At 44.5% G+C, this 20909-nt stretch overlaps 1 protein-coding gene across 10 annotated transcripts in view; it reads right to left on the bottom strand.

Annotated features, from left to right (window-relative positions):
• FRMD4A (FERM domain containing 4A) overlaps positions 1–20909 on the bottom strand; it is a 676100-nt gene that overhangs the window by 455024 nt on the left and 200167 nt on the right. For 3 of the 10 annotated variants that reach the window (XM_069228736.1, XM_069228745.1, XM_069228740.1), the window contains exon 1: positions 8866–9079. The exons of 3 other annotated variants lie outside the window; for them this stretch is intronic. In XM_069228736.1, coding sequence (XP_069084837.1) covers positions 8866–8958 — 93 coding nt within the window. In that variant the 5' untranslated portion in view covers positions 8959–9079. Of the gene's footprint in view, positions 1–8865; positions 9109–20909 lie in introns of those variants that run through there. 4 more of the 10 variants (XM_069228734.1, XM_069228744.1, XM_069228738.1 and 1 more) reach the window with 3 other exon arrangements.

Here is a 20909-nt window from a genome sequence, read left to right as displayed (position 1 = left end):
AGGGTAGCCCTTAAATACTAAATTTAAGGGCGTGTTTAGGTCTGGGGGGTTAGTAGCCAATGGCTACTAGCCCTGAGGGTGGGTACACCCTCTTTGTGCCCCCTCCCAAGGGGAGGGGGTCACAATCCTAACCCTATTGGGGGAATCCTCCATCTGCAAGATGGAGGATTTCTAAAAGTTAGAGTCACTTCAGCTCAGGACACCTTAGGGGCTGTCCTGACTGGCCAGTGACTCCTCCTTGTTTTTCTCATTATTTTCTCCGGCCTTGCCGCCAAAAGTGGGGCCTGGCCGGAGGGGGCGGGCAACTCCACTAGCTGGAGTGTCCTGCTGGGTTGGCACAAAGGAGGTGAGCCTTTGAGGCTCACCGCCAGGTGTGACAATTCCTGCCTGGGAGAGGTGTTAGCATCTCCACCCAGTGCAGGCTTTGTTACTGGCCTCAGAGTGACAAAGGCACTCTCCCCATGGGGCCAGCAACATGTCTCGGTTTGTGGCAGGCTGCTAAAACTAGTCAGCCTACACAGATAGTCGGTTAAGTTTCAGGGGGCACCTCTAAGGTGCCCTCTGTGGTGTATTTTTCAATAACATGTACACTGGCATCAGTGTGCATTTATTGTGCTGAGAAGTTTGATACCAAACTTCCCAGTTTTCAGTGTAGCCATTATGGTGCTGTGGAGTTCGTGTTTGACAGACTCCCAGACCATATACTCTTATGGCTACCCTGCACTTACAATGTCTAAGGTTTTGTTTAGACACTGTAGGGGTACCATGCTCATGCACTGGTACCCTCACCCATGGTATAGTGCACCCTGCCTTAGGGCTGTAAGGCCTGCTAGAGGGGTGTCTTACCTATACTGCATAGGCAGTGAGAGGCTGGCATGGCACCCTGAGGGGAGTGCCATGTCGACTTACTCGTTTTGTCCTCACTAGCACACACAAGCTGGCAAGCAGGGTGTCTGTGCTGAGTGAGAGGTCTCCAGGGTGGCATAAGACATGCTGCAGCCCTTAGAGACCTTCCTTGGCATCAGGGCCCTTGGTACTAGAAGTACCAGTTACAAGGGACTTATCTGGATGCCAGGGTCTGCCAATTGTGGATACAAAAGTACAGGTTAGGGAAAGAACACTGGTGCTGGGGCCTGGTTAGCAGGCCTCAGCACACTTTCAATTGTAAACATAGCATCAGCAAAGGCAAAAAGTCAGGGGGCAACCATGCCAAGGAGGCATTTCCTTACAACCCTGTTGACAGCTAATAATTAAATAAATAAAGTATGTCTAGAATGCTTGGGGGGAGTGTAAATCATGTTTGATGACCAAAACAAACGTGTAGTACCGTGCCCCCTCCTCACCAACCCCCCGCCCTGCTCTGTTCCCGGCTCCTTCATGGCGCTAGCACGGCGACACTGAGGGATGCTGGACACAGAGACCTCAGACCTCATTTGGGTTGCTTGAAGAGAATACACTTGGCAGCTGCAGAGAGAAACCAGAAAAACATGAAATAAAGCTTCAAACTGCAGCTCAGAGCAGCTGAAATGTAGTTAGGTCCTGTGACTGAATGAAAAGATGTACAGCCTGCTGTGGTTTGGGAAGCTGTCCCAGCCTGTCCTCGGGTCACTGAGGCACTTCTCGGAGCGCTAGGTGGACCTGGATGGAGTTAGACGCGCCGGAAAGGCACAGCTTAATACAGCAGTTACTCATGGCGGTCTCCAGGTATAATGGGCTATAAAACACAATTTCATTTTTAATGAATATTTTATGTTGATTTCCTTCAGAGCCTATGATAATTAGGATTGATGTTTGAACAGATCTCTCCTATCATTATTACAGCAATCGCTTCCAAGGTTTAGACGAGAAGATTAGTTCAAGGTCTGCTCCTGCGAATGTCCTCCTCCATTCGCTCTTTTTCTGCATTTGCCACAACCTATGAGATTCAACGTCACTGTGCGCAGTCCAGGCAGTGGCGCGCGCTGAGGCCGCATTAACGCGCTCTCCTAAAAACGCTCATCCACTCGTCATGTACATATCTGCTAAGATCTAGCCAACCAAAGCAGCGTTTCCAACACAATTCTGTCCAGCCACACTGATATTATGTAATCACATGGTTACTAAGAGCATGCTTGGATTTCAGAAATACCCTTCATTTTGTAACACGGAAGATATATGGGTTGGCAGCAATGTTTCTTTATTTTACAAGAAATTCACTTATTATACTTGGGAATTATTTTCACAATAATAATGAATACGTTGAGTCCATTGGAAATATCTGAGTCCTTTGCAGAAAGATGCACAAAATAAGATATATTGGACAAGTGCAGCCAGTAGTGCATTGTGATGTATAACTGGCTGTGTTTGTCTTCAAGCGGGCACGTGGACTGCACGCTAGCAGGGATGGATTTCCCATACATTGCTTAGACCAGTGCTTATGGGCACCTGTACCCAGGAAGGAGCCAACTTCCATGTGGTCGTGGTCTGATGTGGACAATGCAAGCTGCTAGGGCCAATGTCTAGACCACAGGTTACAGACCATCTTTGGTATCCATGAGCTGCAGAGACAGTGATGTGGCGCACCTACCAGAATATCTGTGAGTATAGCTTCTGGAAGAATTGAGTCTATCTGCATGGACTTTGGGACTGTACAAGCGACGGGATATGCCTCTGCGTGGACTCTGAAGGTATGCGTTGGTTGGACCTCAGAGGGCGCAGAGCTGGTAAATGACGCCCTATAGCTGGCAGGAATTCCCAGCGGCATGCAGTATGTTTGACCTTGCTGAGCACACGAGTAGCATCCTAGACAGTCCCAGTGCATAACTTGCAATCTGATTGCCAGTGCCCAAAGCTCTCCTCAGGAGCCTGCAGCCAGTGCAATCAAATGTCAGAGCTTCGGACACCAAAGGTACGGTCTTCAATTCACCTCAGGCCTTCATAATCCACTACCAGACACTCTGCCCCTTTATCTCAAGCAGGTTCCTGCGATCTCCTTTTGTGACAGTTTTTCCGTCTTTCTCTTCCTCCTTTTTTACTCTTTATGTGTTTTTCCCTCTTTTGCTCTCAGGAAATGTCTGGCGAGAAATAATGAAGTGACAGGCCCCAAAAATGTGTGCTGTGTCCATTCCCATTCCCCTGGCAACAACCGGCTCAGATTAAGCACTGGACCGTCCTCTTCGTGTTGACCTGTCTGCCAAGGCTCATGAAGAAGACACCCTTAATCACGGATAACCCTGCTACGTTCATCCACCTGAAACTTCCCTCACTTGGCCAACAAATATGGCACAAACGGAAAGGGGTCACATTAGGTATGCTTGGCAAGAATTTACATTTCAGGAAAAACATTTAAAGACGTCTCATTAATTAAAACATTTAAATGTAATGGGCAATAATAGTGGCCTGCGCTATCTGAGTTTTCAAAATCATGCAGAAGTATTGTTAGCACATAGCGGAATTATGAGTTTTGGCAGCTGACATTTCACTCCCGCAGCTTTTCCTGGGAAATCTCCTCAGGTCAAACCTGATTAAATTTATAGGAGGAAAAATGTCTGTTAATTACCGGGACATAGATTTGGATGCAGTAGGACCCTATATCTGCTTGCTATTCCACATTCTTGGAAACAAACTAATAACTGAGTGCTATTTCTCTCGCCCAATGAATTCCAACCCAGTGCTGTCAGATTGCACCGGGTGTGGTACACGTTGGCCCCAACACCTGGCCACTCGAAACAAAGACGCCAGAGGGAAATATTAAACAAAGGAAGGAAAGAATGAAAGGAGAAACAAGGAAAGAAAAATTAACAAAGAAAAATGAACGAAGAAAGGAAGAAAGTGAAGGGGGAAGAAAATGATCAAGAAAGAAATAATGAAAAAGGTAAAACTGTTTTATAACTGAGTTTTAACCTTTACGTGTTGGACACTGATTCTTTACATTGCTTGATTAATGTTGAATGTTATAAAGTGGGTACCGAGTGCTATATATAATAATATGCTGACTTGTGCTGTGAAGAAATTCATGGTGACTGATCTCGTTTGCCTGCTCCCATCAGGCTCTGTGAGCCCTTCATCCCTGGAAACAAATGGCTGGTGCATGCTGCGCGGGAGTGCTGATGAATGTGAGAGGCGAGGCAAGAAGAGGTCTTATCCACAATCTTTCAGGAATAAGGGCGACAAGGACAGCACATCATCTCGCCTTAGCTTACATTTCTATGAATTCAGCTCAATGAAGCATCTGTCATTACCGCCTCAGCGAGTGACACAGCTCAGCTTCTGCATAAGGATCTCTGGTATAGGTACCACTGAGGCCCTCAAAGACTTCCAGATCCCACAGTCATTCCTACCTGGGATGCTGTGGGAGTTTGGTATACTGTGCATGCCCATGTTACTTTCTTGCTGGGTACACCATATTTGTACATTTTAGGAATAAAATTGAATAAATAAGGAAGATTTACACATAAAATTGTAATATTAAGATGCAGGAAAGACATCTATTTTATTGAGACGCCTAGTGTGTACAGCTTGAAGCCTCCATAAGATCTCATGGTGAATTCTAAAATCGTGACCACGTTTGGAGGAACTGTACAACTGAAGCCAAAATCCATGTGAGGCTCCCGCACTCTCAATCTTCCTATCTCCAATGACGTAAACGGATAACTTTTGCGGGAGCAGTCTTCTTTGTGCTTTCAGACTTAGAATCACTAGAAAGACTTTTATTAATGTCCCAAACTGGTGGCCGTGCGCAAGAGTTTACACAGCTACCCATCACCTATGGTTATGCCCCCCTTCCACCACTCACACATTTACTCTTGTGGATAACGTTGCTAGTAGGTGTGGCTTTCTCAATGAATAGGATAACCCCATTGGCTTAGCCCAGACAAATTACCCTAACAAACTTTTTAACTAGTTCCAGTCAGTCTTATACCACAAGTCTGGAGTGGTACAATGCACAGTTCCCACTAGTGTGCGTTAATAACTTCCCACAGCCATGCCACTTTGGTGAAAATGTCAGAAAGCATCCGTAGCTCCTCCTGAACATTCCTGAACAACGTAGTCAGTCGTTAAAAAAAGTTCGATATGCACATGCCTCTCAACAGCTTTCTATCACATTCCTGTAAATAATGACTACATTTAACATTTGTGAGAGTTCTTTGCGCTGACTCACTCCACACGTGAAGGTAATACACATGCAAGGTGGGGCTGAGGGGCCATTTCCTGTGAAAAATGAATGTTTTTATCCATTGACAATGTACGGGTGGGATAAATATAACTACAAAAAAACAGAGCTAGGTGACCTCTAAGTCATTTAAAACTACCTACATGGAGTGATATCAAAATAAAAGGGCATAGCACTTACTGACTCTACCGTATGAAAGTGAAACACAAATATAACTTTTAAAGAGCAACAAGGCACCCAGCTCTGGAACATGAGAGATAATGGCATATTATGGCAATGGTATTGGTATAGCATGCATTTCCCATTGGCATGGGTTTGCAGAGCTGAGGACCGTCTGGAATGTGCATTTCAGTGTGGATCTGGGACTAATGTTGTCTGTTGTGAGATCTTTGTTGCCCTTAAATCTTCTCCCCAGATGGCGGCGGAGAACCAAATAGCTGGAGCATTCATACCAGTTCCTACTCATGTGGAAAGTAAATGGGAAGATTTTTTTAAAAAATTCTGACACTTCCTCAGACAGCTGTTACCTGTATTTAGCTACCTGCAGCTAGTCTTCAGTGTTATTTTAAGCGAATTCACATGCAATAGGCTTTTTATATTCTGTTGAGTTTCCTGTGTGCCATTTTTTAAAGATTGAAAATATTGAATCTGAAGTTCAGTTTCGAGATACCTGCTTTTCATCCATTATTTTGATATTGTGTTCTCTTTTACTTTTTTTTAATAGAATTAACAAACAAGCATTGACAATCCAAACAGTTACAGATACACTATGTAGACAAGACCTATTGGCTTTGCCACTGATTTATTAAGCATAGGTGTGGCTATGGTAGTGGCTCTAGGAGGCACCGCAAATGAAAATCCTCCACGGACTGCAATGACTACTACCTTGTGGAAAATTCAACAGAAGAAAGTGGTTGAGATGCTGCACTGGACCAACACAGTGGTGCTCTTACTCCATAAATCCAGAGACCTCAAGTTTGAGGCATATAAATGATTCCTTGTAGCACTGCCTTTGACATATGGCTCTTAACAGCTTGTACGTAACTCACAGTAATCCACCTTGGCAAATGTATTGGCAAACGGCGAGGCACAACAGAGGCAGAAGAAACCACTGCAGACTCAGGGTTTGTGGTAACAGTGTTCATTAGTGAGTAGAACAGGTTCCAAAAAGCCCAGAGGAAAGCTACTCCCTCTCAGTGGGCTCCTCGCAGGTGGCATTTGCAGTTGCCTATGCTTTGGCGTGAGACAAATCAGCCATTGGCTGATGAACTGAAAGGAACCTGTGATGTTTGATCACAGATATCACCCCTCTGCCAAAGCTGCACCCCAAAAGAGTCTTGTAGGAGGGGGAAGAAGTATTGATCAGTCACATATCTGGTTTGGAGGCCAGGAAGCATAAAGCAGGAGTTGCATGACGGGTAGGTTGCCAGACTGAGTAGAGCAGAGCCCGCCTGCTCTTTATTTTAAAGAAGACCTAAGGGCTGCACAGTCAGTAACACGCTCCTCACTCTGGGCAGGGGGCTGGGAAAGCTTTACAGAGGATGGGTGCCAGGCAATGGGTAGGTGCTGGCATGAGGTCATCGAGCTAAGAAAAGATAGCCCATATTAACATAGGGTGGTTGGTGAGATATAAAGGTTACCATGGAGAGAGGAGTATACAGTGATGTGGCAGGCCCTGGGTGGCATGGGTAAAGAAGACTGAGCATGCTGGAACCTTCCACTGATGCCTAACTTACTTAGGGTGCTCATGCATAGCAGCAAATGTTATAGCGCCATGGGTTCAAATAAAGCACTTTAACTGATGACCAAAGCTAAGACGGATGCCTAAACATGTTATTCCAGTAAAGAAAACCACCTCTCGTTGTTTAATGGGATATGAGAGTGATTCCATACGGACAGGAGCAGTGCTTTAACTGGGCAGGTGCTGTCCAGTACTGGGTTTTCGCACTTCTTTATTTACAAGGGGGGCAGGGGGGTAGCCTGCACTTCTAAGCACCCCTGCAATACACTTAATGAGCGAGTACCAGCACTTCTCAGGAGCAAACAGGTACTCTAAATAGTGAGTACCTGCACTTCTACATTTCCATTTAGAGCACTGGACAGGACAGGATCATTATTGGGACAGTGTTGAGTGAGGGCCAATGGTGAAGTGCTTGAGGCTGCCCCATTAACGAACCAGAGAGCATCTAGCAGAATAGATGCTGGCGGAAGGCCGCTATCCTCGCCCATTCATATTTCTGAAAAAGGGTGAATTCCCTCTGCGCATGTTCTGTGCTTGTGAGGCGGTGGTGCTCACCCACGTGCCATAATATCAGGGTGAAAAGCAGCATCTCTTCTAAAACTTTTTTAAACAATGTTACTCATTACACCAAAATTATCTCTGTAGAAGGGCCCTCTCACATATTTCTGCTACATTCCAAAACAGCAATTATCGTTCCTTAAAATGTTTTCCACTGAGTCCCTCCCACCTCCAAGACGCAAGGTGCGGTTGTGCCTTATTTCTTGCTACAAATGAATGTCTTTACTAATCTTCAGCCATAGACAACATGAACACAGCAAGAGCTCCCACAGAGCATCTTTGCCTCAACACGAGTTACCTCTACTTACAGGAGGCGCAGCTGAAAGCAAGAGTCAACATTTACTGAAATCACTGTAGGTTTGTGCAACTGATCAGACATCTCACAAAATTACAATGAGACCCAGCAGACACCAAGACAATGACACAAAGCCTAAATTAACAAAAAACCTCTGTGTTGCATAATAGAGCATAGGATACCAGCCATAGACGTAACGTTTCTCAACATAACACACAACAGTAAGGGGGTGGCGTGAGCGCAGCTGATGAAGATACTGAGAGGCAGTGCTTGAAATGGAAAAATAAAAGTGCAGGTACTCTGTAACAGAGTACCTGCTTGTTTCTGAGAAGTGCCGGTACTCTCCAATTAAAAGTATTGCATTTTTCTTGAGAAGTGCAGGTACTCTCCCTCTCAAAATAAAAAAGTGCCGGTACTCAGTACCGGACAGTACCGGCCCATTTAAAGCACTGCTGAGAGGGAAAATGGGCGACTCTAAGTTGTGCATCTGGCGGACAGCAGTGCGATCTCTTCTGAAGGCCCCGCATTCCCCTGAGGACTCTGCGAATGCCCGCTGCAGGACACAGTCCGGGTATCCAGATCCCCATTAATCAGACCTCCTGGGTGCCACTGGACTCTGGGGGAATAACGAAACCTTGCTGCGGCGGTACATGAGCGCGTGACCTATGAGAATATCCGCCTTGCCACAGGTGCTGGCACCAGGATTCCTTCCCAGGCCACGGGGCATCCTCCCTGGCACCAGGGTTCTCCAGACCCTTCCCAGCCAGCTCGGCCACGTGACCTCTGTGGGCCACAGAAACAATTGGGAACACCTCGTCCCCAGACTTCACCTCTGGTGTCACACACACCTCATAAAGGGAAAGTTATTTTCGTCCAAAGCGTGGGAAATGCACGCGCTGTAATGCCTGCTTTTACAATCAACCAAATGGATCATATTTACTGTTTCATTCCCATAATAATGGAAGACATTGGACCCTCCGAAGGATGCTAGCCTGCCAGCCATTAGTTGGTGCTCTGCGGGACGCACTGAACCCACAGAGCTGCCTCCCACTGAAGTGCGTCCGATTAACGACAGCATCTCTCCGCCAGCACGGAAGATTACACACGAAAGCAACTCACCCGCTCCCCGCTTCTCCGCCTCAGCGATCCGTAGGGGATTCTGAAGAGGAGCTTTCGAGTCCTCCCCGGGGTCACTGCCGTCTGTAGCACCATGGTGGCTTCAGCCGAGTGTGTGCGACCAGCGAATTCAAGGGAAACCACAGCCCTCTCCCGAGCAGCCAGAGGCGCCCCTCAGACCCTCCCGAGAGCAAATATCCGAGGCGAGCGCGCCCTTCACTTCAGACCGTGTGAGTCAAACATGGTACTTCCTCGAAGAGGAAAAAAAAACACAGGCGCGAAACCTTCTGCAGCATGTTTTAAGCTGCATATCTGGAGCTGCCGTCTGCTTCTCAGCGCTCCGCGGGGCTGCTGCGCTCTGGACTCTGAGGTGGGAGATTTAAAGCTGCCAGGGGGAGAAAGGGAGAGTGTTTCACAAAATGTCAACCTCACTCCGTGCAGTCACAGATGGTAACCAGGTCACCCGTCTAATGGGCGCTCTATCGCACTTACTGGGACCCCCGAGCCCCCTCCCTTCCTTTGCTGTACAGACGATCACATGTTCACCTTATAAAGCATATCTGGCGCGCGCCCATCTGGCGCTGAGATTAATGTTAAATCCCACGCTCAGATTCGGCTATGTCCTGAGCTCGGAGTAAAACAAATGCCCGGAGAACTCGTAGAAGCAATTAAGCTTGGGTGGGTTCTGCCAAAACCCGAGCTGCAACAATAAACAATGAGGGATATCAAATGCGGTCCGGAAAGGTATAAATAGTAAGCCGAGCTTATTGAAATGTTTATTTTCGGCGTCCAATGGCTGCCCTGGAGGACCTCTGGGAAGAGGGTGTATTCCAGAAAAGCAAGCCCTTCGCTGAAACCATTTCACTGGGCATTGCGGCTACTTTCGGATTTCGCCCATCATGGGTTTTGTCAATGGGCCCAGGGCCACATCTGTGCTCTGAGAGTTTACTTTACTCCGGGCATTTACATTCTTCTACTTACGTTTCTCTCTATGATCACTTGTCATCAACGTGCACCGATCATCTTATTCTTAAATGGAGGCCTGCTGCCAAAGGTGTTCCATAAGTCGAGTGGTCTGAGGGAAAGTAGAGTCCTTGTTCTGGAATCAGGCACCATTCATACTACTAACTTCATTAGTCTGTTCTGCCTGCCTACTAGCATGCAGGTGATCAGACCCCTTTCTGCTCATTAGTTCACTCCGGCCTGCCTGACCGGTCCACTTTATTCTCTGCCAAGGGCGGCATAGAAATTGGAAGGTCCCCAATGAGAGTCTACCCTGGCTCACTGGAAGTCCCACCCTTCATTTGTGAAGAAAGCTGAGGAAGATTATATATGTTGTTTTGCTGAGGAGATGATGTTTATACCTGGAGGTCCTCCCTATGAACCATCAGGCCTCCAGGTAGCGTTCTAAGGGCTGGGGTGGGTAGATGTGATTCAGAAACACTTTTTTAGTCTTTCTAGCTCTTAAAGATTTTAGTATATCATGGTTTAAAAGGTACCAGTGGACTCTAATCCTAAAATCTAAGTCACCAGTTACTATAAGAAAACAATGGATCCATCCACTGGATGTCGACGTTATGTGAATAATTTGATCACAAGCTGTAATTCACAATACATCAACCACTAAAGTATTATTTATCACATGAAACCTACAGTGGCACCTTTACAGTACTGGCAGTGATGAACTTTGACCTGTTCCACCTTTGTAACTGTCTACTGGAATCCAGGAAACCCATTAACTGGAACCAAGGGCCTTCACTTCGAAGCATTTATTTAGAACTGGAAAACAATAATTTACCATAATGTTTTGATTACTCGAGTCCGAGGTTACATGTGGGTGGAGGTTCATGGATATTTAAATAATTATTGGGCTTTGTGACAATTTTTGGCAGAGTCCTAGCTGATTGTGCTTAGCACCCACTGAGCTTGGATTCAGGGTCACTGAGGAACAAAAGCATGTCACAGCATTTTTGAAACAGTGCAGCCTTCTGTCGAACACTGTCAGAGCCATGGATTGTGAATAACACCGGAGTAACCAAACGAAAATCCCAGAGTTTCCATTGACAGCTTCCGCCCTGGAGCAACAGTCACTAGAGTATAGCGCCTTACCAGCGAAGTACTATGAATTAATTTGAGGTCTTCTCTTGGTCCAGGAAAGAGACAAACCTTTAAGTGTGTTTTGCTGAACATCATTTTAGCTGCCCTTAATTTCCTATTTATAAAGACCTAATATTTTTAAACGCTTTTGCTTTAGCTTTGACCAGGCATTTTATGTTTTGTGTGTTGTTAGTGTGTCAGGTGTACAAAGGGATTACTTTGATTATGCAGCTGCAGAGTAATAGTACCTGAGACACCGAGATACACGTTTATGCCTTTTAACTCCACTAGGAAGAGCTGAGAAACAACCTACTTTATTTCCTCAATGTATCACCCGAATACCCTTAAATTAATTTTCTAAACCATCCCAAATTCCTCCTCATCCACATTCTTCCAAATCCCTTGATCCAGTCCACACATTTTACATTTTTCATAAAAAGCCTTTGACTCAGCCGGATGTTATTCCGTAGATGCGCACAACACTTGTACGTGTCTACAAAATGGTAAGGCAAATTTTTACTTTGTAGTTACTGATCTCAGTTGAAAGGAAAGCTAGGTAGAAAAAAATGCAAACTTTTTTTTTCAATCAAGTGGGGGAGAGTAACAGAGCGTGGAGGCAACACAGGGGTTGAGGGGAAGGAAGTAACACCAAACAGTAAGCTACAAATGGAGGCAGAAGCAACACTACAGGCATATGTTTGTGTGGGGGAGCAACACAAGGCCTAGCTGGGGCGCAGAAGCAATTCAGACGGTACGGTTGGGGGAAAATAAATAACAGTGAGAAAAAGAAAAGTGGTGCATGGGGGGAGCCAATGGATGAAATATAGCAACATTGAGTGGGCTGGGGAGATGCACACAGGTGTAAATCCATGAAGAGGTGCAGGGGAGAAGCACTTAGGTGACAGAGAGCAACAAGGAGGACAGGGAGGGAGAAGTACACAAGGGAGGCAGCTGGAAAACACATGCACCCCCATGGAGTGCTTTAGCTAATAAACGAAGTAGTGCTTGAAAAGCAAGCAATGGAAGCACAGAAACCAGCCAGTTAACAGATGGTAAAAAAGGCTATGCTGCATGAAAGAGATAAGCGGGTTGACAAGCTGGGACACAAATAAGAAGCCAGAAAATGAAAAGGACAGGAAAGGAAAGGAAACCAATGGATGGGATCCAAGTCACCAAATGCTCTTGGTAAGCCCCCAATAGGTCTGGCAACAGACAATGCATGCACTGTCTAGTAGGCAAGACCTAAAAATGAGGCAAATTGATGTTGCAAAATAAAGAAAAATGGGACTAACAAGATTTGGATGCATTTTCAAAGGCAAAAGGCCATAATTTCCTGTCATGCAGAGGGCTGTACCATAGCAATGATGGTGAAAACAGGCTATCATTGATGCAATTAAAGAACTTGCCATATAACTTCAAGAGTGCTGACTTTCGGTAACTAATCTGTAGTGGTATTTTCATGGGGTGTGACCAATTTAAAGTGATGAACTTCAGAGGGGTCAATCTAGATTATTTCAGATTACGTAAACAGGACTGCATGAACAGTCTAAGAGCTACACAAGAACAAAAACTGGGCAATTTGGTCCTGAATGGATTTGTGGGATACCTTGGACACTGTATTATCAGTGTACCAAATCTACCAAACCCAAGGACATGCTGCATTTGCAGTTTCAACCCTACTACTCTGTCCGGTGGATGAGCAGAACAGCAAAATGGGCAAAAGAGGTAAAAGATCTGGAGAGGTGAAAGGCAAAAGAGGGGATCTGTGTGGCAGCAGTGAAAGGGCTACTGCAGCAAGGCAAAGAGACATATATTGACAGGTGTAGTTCAGGCAGAAGGGCTGGACAAAACATTTAAGCAATAGGGAATACTGTGGTAGTGGGAAATAGATATGACAAAGAGATGGTGGTTAAGCAGGTGGGAGAGGGAATTGGCACAGGGAGTGGAAGGTCAAGGATGGCTAGAAAGGCAAGCAGATGGTAAGAAATGGGTAAGGCAACCTTAGGTTCACAGGGGGTTTGCTTGAGTTTACACCCATCTCCTCTGTGGTTTCCTTGCCGCAGAGAATAATTTTATTTTGCTGCATCAAAACTGATGTCACCAGGCTTGATGAATCCAGTTGACCTATAAGTAAGTGTGTAATCCTCCTTACTTACAAGGTCCCACAATGACCACACAATATCCTTTACCGACACTATGTATTGACAGACAAGACACTTCATAAAATCTACAGTGCAACAAACAAAAGACGTTTCAATAAAAGTTTAACCTATCCCTTAAGGGCAACCTATCCATGCAACACTTCTTTCTCATCCAGGGCCTAAAGCGATATGGCATCACCACCCTCATCCTGAGGGAACTACACCGCTTCCACTTGCCAGCCCACACCATCTGCAAAAACCCCTGTGTCATTTACAAAGCCCCGATGACCAGCCCTTCAGCCAGCCTGACTGGCAAGTTCACCATCTCTGGTGGTTCTTGGCACATTCACAGCCAGGGCAGCATCAGTCCGGAACAAAAGAAGTGCAAAAAGCAGAAAGAAGGGAGCATGCCTTTCTGTCTGTAATCAATGATCCGGAGCAGCAGCTCTCAGGAGGCAGCTGAAGAAGCACAGTGTTAAAGAATACTTTATCACAGGCGGTCACAGCTCCTTTCTGCACCCAGAACCCATCTACCTCTCCATTCACCCCGTGACTGTACGCTTGGTTTTCACCCTCTGCACAGTTTTGCTGTTTTGTGGCTAGGATCGAGCTTTACAAATCACGCACAGGCTTTTACAACCCACGAAGAATACATACATGGCTTGCCAGTTTTGTTTAATATACTTTTATACTCAAAAACTTAAATTGGACATTTAGAGGGAGGCGAGTGTGAATCTTATTCCCACAAGTTCCCTCCCTCCTTAAGGTTTTGTGCCACATTACTTTTGAGCATTCACGCTTGCACTAAAAATTAAAACTCGTTTAGAGAAATAGAGCTTATGGGTCATTAAAAAAACACTTTATCAGTGGAGCAGACCCACACACCAAGAATAGCTTCAGGAAAGCATTAACGTGATGTGGGAACCTCCAACTTTGAAACAATCGCGTTCTGTTCAGAATTAGTACCATATGTGTGCTGGCACCCTAAGAAAAAAAAAAGACAGGAAAAGACATAAACATCTTGAAAGAAATTACTTACAAAGCTTCATTATGAAGATTAAATCAAAGGTTACATCATTTTTTAAAACAAATCGCTGCTTTCTTCCGCTACGTAATTTAAAATGGCCTAAAATATCAGTGACACCAAAACAAAAAATACTATTGTGATAGGCTGCCAAAAACGGCATTTCAGGACTAAGGTTTGCATTTTCAGTGGCTTGACCTACAAAGACATCAACAGCGAAAAAAGAAAAATATGAGTAAGTTAGAGGAGAATCTAGGATAAAATGATCCTAAAATAGCTTGCAGTGCAGTGTAGTTGGAGTTTTAAACTGTAGCGGTAAAAACTGAGAAATCTGCATAAACCACATGGCAATGTTTAAGGAAATTTATTTTTTCCATGAGTAGTTCTGTGCAGATTTTTAAGGAAATTTACTTTTTCTATGAGCAGCACTGTGCAGATTTTCCTTTCCTAACTCAAAAGCAAGACGGTGAATGCACATGTTGAGTGCATTTCCCCTTAGTTAATTACCAAACACATAGCTCGCCTCAACTTCTGTCTATTGGGTATGTGAGTCACAGCAGTCTATCTGAAGTCTGAAAGATTTCCACTGACTTTTCACATTTTAGACTTTCAAATTTGCCATGACTCTACAGTGACTGCTCACTCCATACCTACAATTTCATCCCAATCTGGTAAAAGCAGCCAGCAATCAATGCATTCATATAAATATTCCAAGAGCTATTAACGTGTTGGTCTAAACACCAGTGTTAGAATAGTCTGAGTGAAGGACTAGTTAGCTGTTCTTACAGCACCCGGTTGGAGACGTCGAGTGTCGATCCTGCCGTTGTGCGAGTGCCTTGAGTTTGGGTCTGATTGGGCCAGTCAGATATGACTCTGCAAGTGGTTGGCAATGCGAGTGATCAAGAAACAAGTGATGAATGAATCATTTACGTGTGCATGACAGGCGGGCAGTTTAAAGCGAGGCTCAGTACAGGGAGCTCCAGTGGCTGCACGCTGTTTACTTCTCATTAATAATAATCCTCATTTCCACATGTATTGTAGCGTCCATCTCAGAAGGATGAAACTTTTAGTCCAATCGGTCTTCTTTGGATTCAAAATAGTAATATGCAGGTCTGCAGTATGTACTCAACCCACTGAACTACTGTAACTGTTCATGCTGCATCCACTGGAATGGAACACAGGGCAGCATTTGTCCCTCAAAGCCAGGCTTTGCCAGTTGGCCCTTGCCCTGTCGAGGCACCTTATGGAGCAGATGCAGGCCCAAGAACTGCCATGATCATCATCCCCAACAAAATACGCTGAAAATCCCCAATTTGAACGTTTCAGCCAGTCTTGCTTTGTGTGCTGTCTCTGAAGAAGCCCGGGGAAGGACCTGCATTTCAATAATCACTCTAGTACTTTTTACAGTGTTAAGAGGTCAACACTTGGGCACTGGAAAATGATCTTCCCCACTGGCTTCAGAGGAATGGTGCAGCCTCAACCCTAGGTGCCGCCACAATCTAAGCACGATGTGCAGCTATGGAGGTGCTCCAAGGCTCGGGGGTACGAAAAAAAGCCAACTGAAGTCATACGCTGAACTGCCCTCCTGGCTTGAGGCAATGTTTTCCACTTTTGGCCCTTCATCCAAGTGCCTTGTGAATAAGAGAAGTGTATGCTGGATGAACTGATCGACGGAGGGCAAGATTTATAATATAAGACTCTATAGATGTCATGTTAAATAGACTACAGAGACTGCACACACCCACACTGATCACGCCTTGGCGGCCTGTGCCCTTGTGTTTGATAGAAAAATCCAATATTTCACCACAGAGTTCTGTCTGACAAAGTGTTAATTAAAGAGCGAATTCTGCACATTACAGTGAGCAATCTCCCAGAAACAATGCTCTGTTCAGGTTAGGTGTGGTTCTGTTACAGACAAGTACTGATGTCTTTTTTTCACCACAATTTTGTTTCAGCGGTGCCATTCCCCCAAAGTCCTAGACTTACCAGAAGTGACCTCACCTCACCCCTCCACCCTCCACTGGTATCACAAAACCTAAATTCACACAGCCTTTGGCTCAAGGATATCACAGTAAGGTAGATAAAAGGATATGTCACCCCAGTGATACCTCAAGAAGTGAAACATTTAAAGCAAAGAACAAACTTCTAAATGCAGTGAAAAATTATCAAAATTATTTCACAATGTTACTGATGATAACTAACTAGAGCATTTAGTGAGTAAAACTAATCACAACTAGCAACACACTTGTACAGGGACTGCACCCAGTCATGTAGTGTTAACAGCTGCAAATACCAGTTTGCCTTATTATGGGCGGGGTTACATGAGTCTTGCTGTACTGCTGGTACACCTGTACTAGTGGGATTGTGCATTATCACACTCACACCACAAAGATGACTTCCCTTCAGCCATTTTCAACCAGAGAATGTTATTAAATATTCACGGCGATGGTGTACATGTAAACAGTGGAACTCAGAATCCCCGGATGGAAATGTGGTGTCTTCCGCACTAAGCAGTAATATGAGGGGAAGCATGCTATAAACTGTAAGGATGCAAGCAGCCACTAATGACATGAGAGGAAACTGTGGTGAGAATTGCGGTTTCTGCTAATGGTCTACCTCAATTCCAATGCTCACAGTTAACTGGATTATTTAACAAACCACGCCTACCACCACAAACGAGTGGGGGGGCAGCTGGGGGGGGGGGGGGGGAGTTATTTCCTGATGTGGTTCTTGTGGCTTGTTAATGTTATGTTTTGCTTCACTATGCTATGAAATGTTATGCCATGAGATCAAGATGTGTATACCATGTTGTAGTATATTATAGAGCTTCCCACACAGACACACCACAAACTTAACTCTCTCCAAGGATACTCAGTACTGCATTTGTTTCGTTATTGATATTTGTATCACACCTTTCCTGTTAGTAGTGTGTTCTAGCACTGTGGGCCTGCAGAGTGCATGGTGGAATCCCACAATTCATGTTTCTGCACAGCTCTGAAGTATATTCACACCGGGGTTGGAAAAACTGAGTGTTGGTATGTGACTTTCACCTGCTATAAGTGTTATTCAGTGCACTGTATTTTTAGTAAGCTGTTACGTGTACGTAAAACTGTATGTGTGTGTAGTAGGCTTCTATGATAATCGCGTTTCAAGGACCTACCTGTTTGGTGGAGTTTAACGTATATGTAGTGGGCTGGACAGTGTCAGGTGTTGGGTTAACTGGTGCTTGTGCAATGTGGTTGCATAAGCAGTGTGCTGATTCTTGGGTGACATTGTTGTGGTATACAAGTGTGATATATTTTACATTGTGGGAACAAACGCATCTAATAGTATTTATGTTGCAATCGCTACAGGAAGAGTAAAAGAGTAAGCAGACCTTTACGTGTTTAGTTATTCTAGAGCGTACTGTTAGTGCCATGTTAGTCGATGTTGCACTTGGGTTTCTAGCTGCCTGTATGTGACTTGTGCCCTCACATTAGTAGAGAAGCCAACGTCTCCTACGCCACAGCCAGCCGAAGACCTATGTTTTACTGATATTATTTCAATCATTTATGCAACGCTTTACGCAACACGAAGGTTGCCCCAAATTGCTGTAGTAGGACTGGAGCAAAAAAACATAGAGGTATCATATGGGAGGAAAGAAGAGGGCAAGATCCCATTCCCACTTGCTACTGGCCCCCTGTTCTTAAAGCCCGAGGTGACATAATTAATAATTTAATTTCTACTTAATTTCTATTCAGTGCTGCACCAGCGACTCATGAATCATTGTCATCTCTTAAGTGAAGTACTGATGAGCATGTTAACTGTGTAACCAACATTGCTATGTCAGCAGCCGCATAATGATGCTCAGTTTGATTAAAGGCTTGGTTAGTACTTCTGGCGGAGAACAGGCTCCAGTCAGGGAGTGAGCATGCTCGCCCTCTTTCTCCTTCTTGTGGACATAGTACTTCTGCTAAATGTATGAAGCAGTTATTGCTGCCAAACAGGAATTGATCATAACTATCTTGCCCCATTCTGGCAAAGGTGCAGCCATTGTTCAACAATCATACTGACATCGAGCATACATGCTAACATCTGAAAGCAGGAAAGAGTGAAATTTAGAAAAATAAATGAAGAAATTTATTTTGCCCATTTACGTGCATTGAAGTGGAGGCAATTGTAAACGGGATGAAGCTAAACTAAAGCCAATTTTGGATTTATAGGGAGTATCCTGTTCGTATCAGGCATGTTGGCATGTTTGACAATGTATCTTAACTTACTTCTTTTAATAAGATATCTTCGAAGAACTCTGAAATGATCTTCCAAAAAGCCAGATCGGGTTCTCCATTAGATGTATGCCCTCCGCATGTCATGGGGGATGCAACCAACTCACTTAACCCACAGATCAATTCCCTCCTTAATCTTTCCCTAGAATTGGTATTTGTACCCTCATGCTGGAAAAAGGCAACAGTGCTCCCACTCTTAAAAAAAAAACTAGACCATTTAATCCAAGTTACTACAATTTCCTTATCCCTGCACTAGGGAAGATGCTAGAATCTTTGGTCAATCACCAAATAACTAAATGTATACATGAGAATAATTTCCCACACCCCTCAAAGTCTGGTTTTCGCACTTGGTTCAACAGAGAATCTTCTTTCTTAGAGGTGACAGACTTTATTAAAACTCAGCTTGACCTTGGAAAAAACCTATAATAGCTCTCCTTGATCTACTGGTCACTTTCGACAAGGTATCTCATGACATCTAACTTCAGTGGCTGGAAGAGGCTGGCATTGGCAGAATCATGTGGGGTGGATAAAATCCTTCCTCTATGGTAGAAATCAAGCTGAAGTCCTACCCCCCCTTTACCTAAAAGTTTAACTACGTCAATTGTGGCATCCATCAAGGTTCGGCGCTTTGCCATATTTTATTTCACATCTATATGGGCCCCCTCGCTTGTATCTTGTATTGTACAAGCCTGGGGTATTAATGCCGAGTCTTAGTTGCAGGGCTGCCTTCTGGCAGTAGCTAAGTGGATGCATAAGGGTTCCCTCTGTCTAAATTTTGACAAATCTGAGATGTTTATTTTTGGCTCATCTTCTGCATTTGACATGACTATAATTTAGCCATCGGAATTAGATAAACATCCTGCACCCACTGCTGGTGCAAAACATCCCGGGGTCAATACAGACACTACTCTCTCCTTTAAACCCCATGTCAAGTCTACATCTGGAGTGTGGTTTGTACTGAAATCACTGAGAAAGACCTTCAAATTATTTCCAGAAAACACTCTTAAGGAGTTTATTCATGCCTTAATCACATCAAGGTTAGATTATGCAAATGTCTTGCTCCTTGGGTCCCCTAAACAGCTGATAAAAAGACTACAGCAGGTACAGAATGCTGCTGCCCGCTTGGTGCTGAATATCTCACATTTTGACTCAATTCAAAAGGGCATAAGGACCTTACACAGGTTACCTATTAGCCAGAAAATCAAATTTAAAGCCCACCCATTTACGTTTAGTGCGGTGCAACAAACATGCCCGACGTACATACAAAACAAGATCAAAAGATACAAACCCATCAGAAATCTTTGCTCGATTCACCAAAATCTGTTGTGCATACCTAGGATACTCAAATCAAGAGCTGGTGGCCAGCCTTTTTCCAGCCTGGCTCTCAAGCCATAAAACTCTCTTCCATACCATCTTTGGAGTATTTTCTCAGAGACTATTTTTAAGGTTCAATTGAAAACACATCTTTTTAAAGAGATTTAACCCTCTGTTTGTTCTACTCTGCCCTTTTCTTGATCTAATAGGGTTTTCCGCTTCCAGTCTCTTGCTTTCTTCGCAACTAGCAATGGTACACTCTGGTTGGAGCAGCTGTTGCGCTTTATAAAAATAATTCATTAATTCGTTCATTAGCAATAGCCTCCCGATGGGGACCAGCTGCCCCTAGTGCATACCACTGCCCAGCAGGTATGATCATCACTGTCTACCAGCTGCTATTTGTTACTTTGCATGTGCTATAAACTCTAAAAAGCAGCACTGTGAGGGAGCAGATAAGTGCTTCAGCAGGGGATTGATTAAGGTGTATGACTTGCTAAAAATCGTCTTGCAGTTGTCAGATAAGGTGAAGAACAGATCTTCGTCTGCCCTTCAAAAGACCAACAGTGTACGTTGGGAAGCAGATATCGAAAAAGATGATGGCGCCACACAATGATGAGCACTCTCACTGTTGACTTAAGTAACAGTAGCAAACAACTCAAAATAGTTCACTAACTGTGCCTATTTCTCTTAGATCACTCCCATCTACCATAGTCCTTCCCATTCCTTGTAATGAGAACAAGCATGCGGGTCAGTGATTAATTAACTGACGCACATTGAAGTACAATACTTTGCAGTAATCAAGTCTGGCTAAAACTAGCACGGTCACTAGAGTTGTTTGAAGTGTTGGGGGATATATGGTAATTTTTTTTAATTATCTTAAGCGCATAATAATCACCTTGAAGATGACCTACGAGCAACTATATATGTTGGCAGGAGGATCTAACTGGCCCCTATAGTTCTATGTTTTCACTAAACAATACAGGAGTCTACTGCAACCTTCCCAGCCCCTGTCCAAGAGAGAGAGAGAGACTGACACTTGAGTCCTGTTGTAAGGGAGACACTTCCATTCCTGCTTCAAGGCAGAGCGGTGCAGGGTAACACTAAGCCTCGCGGAAGGGCCGGATCACGACTCTAAGAAGGGCTTATGCATTATTGAAGAGGATTATGGCTTCCTGTTGCTAGCCCTAACTGGAAGATTTCTATTTC

The sequence above is a fragment of the Pleurodeles waltl genome, chromosome 4_1 (assembly GCF_031143425.1).
Source record: "Pleurodeles waltl isolate 20211129_DDA chromosome 4_1, aPleWal1.hap1.20221129, whole genome shotgun sequence".
NCBI lineage: Eukaryota > Metazoa > Chordata > Amphibia > Caudata > Salamandridae > Pleurodeles > Pleurodeles waltl.
This window is presented reverse-complemented; position numbering and strand designations above follow the sequence as displayed.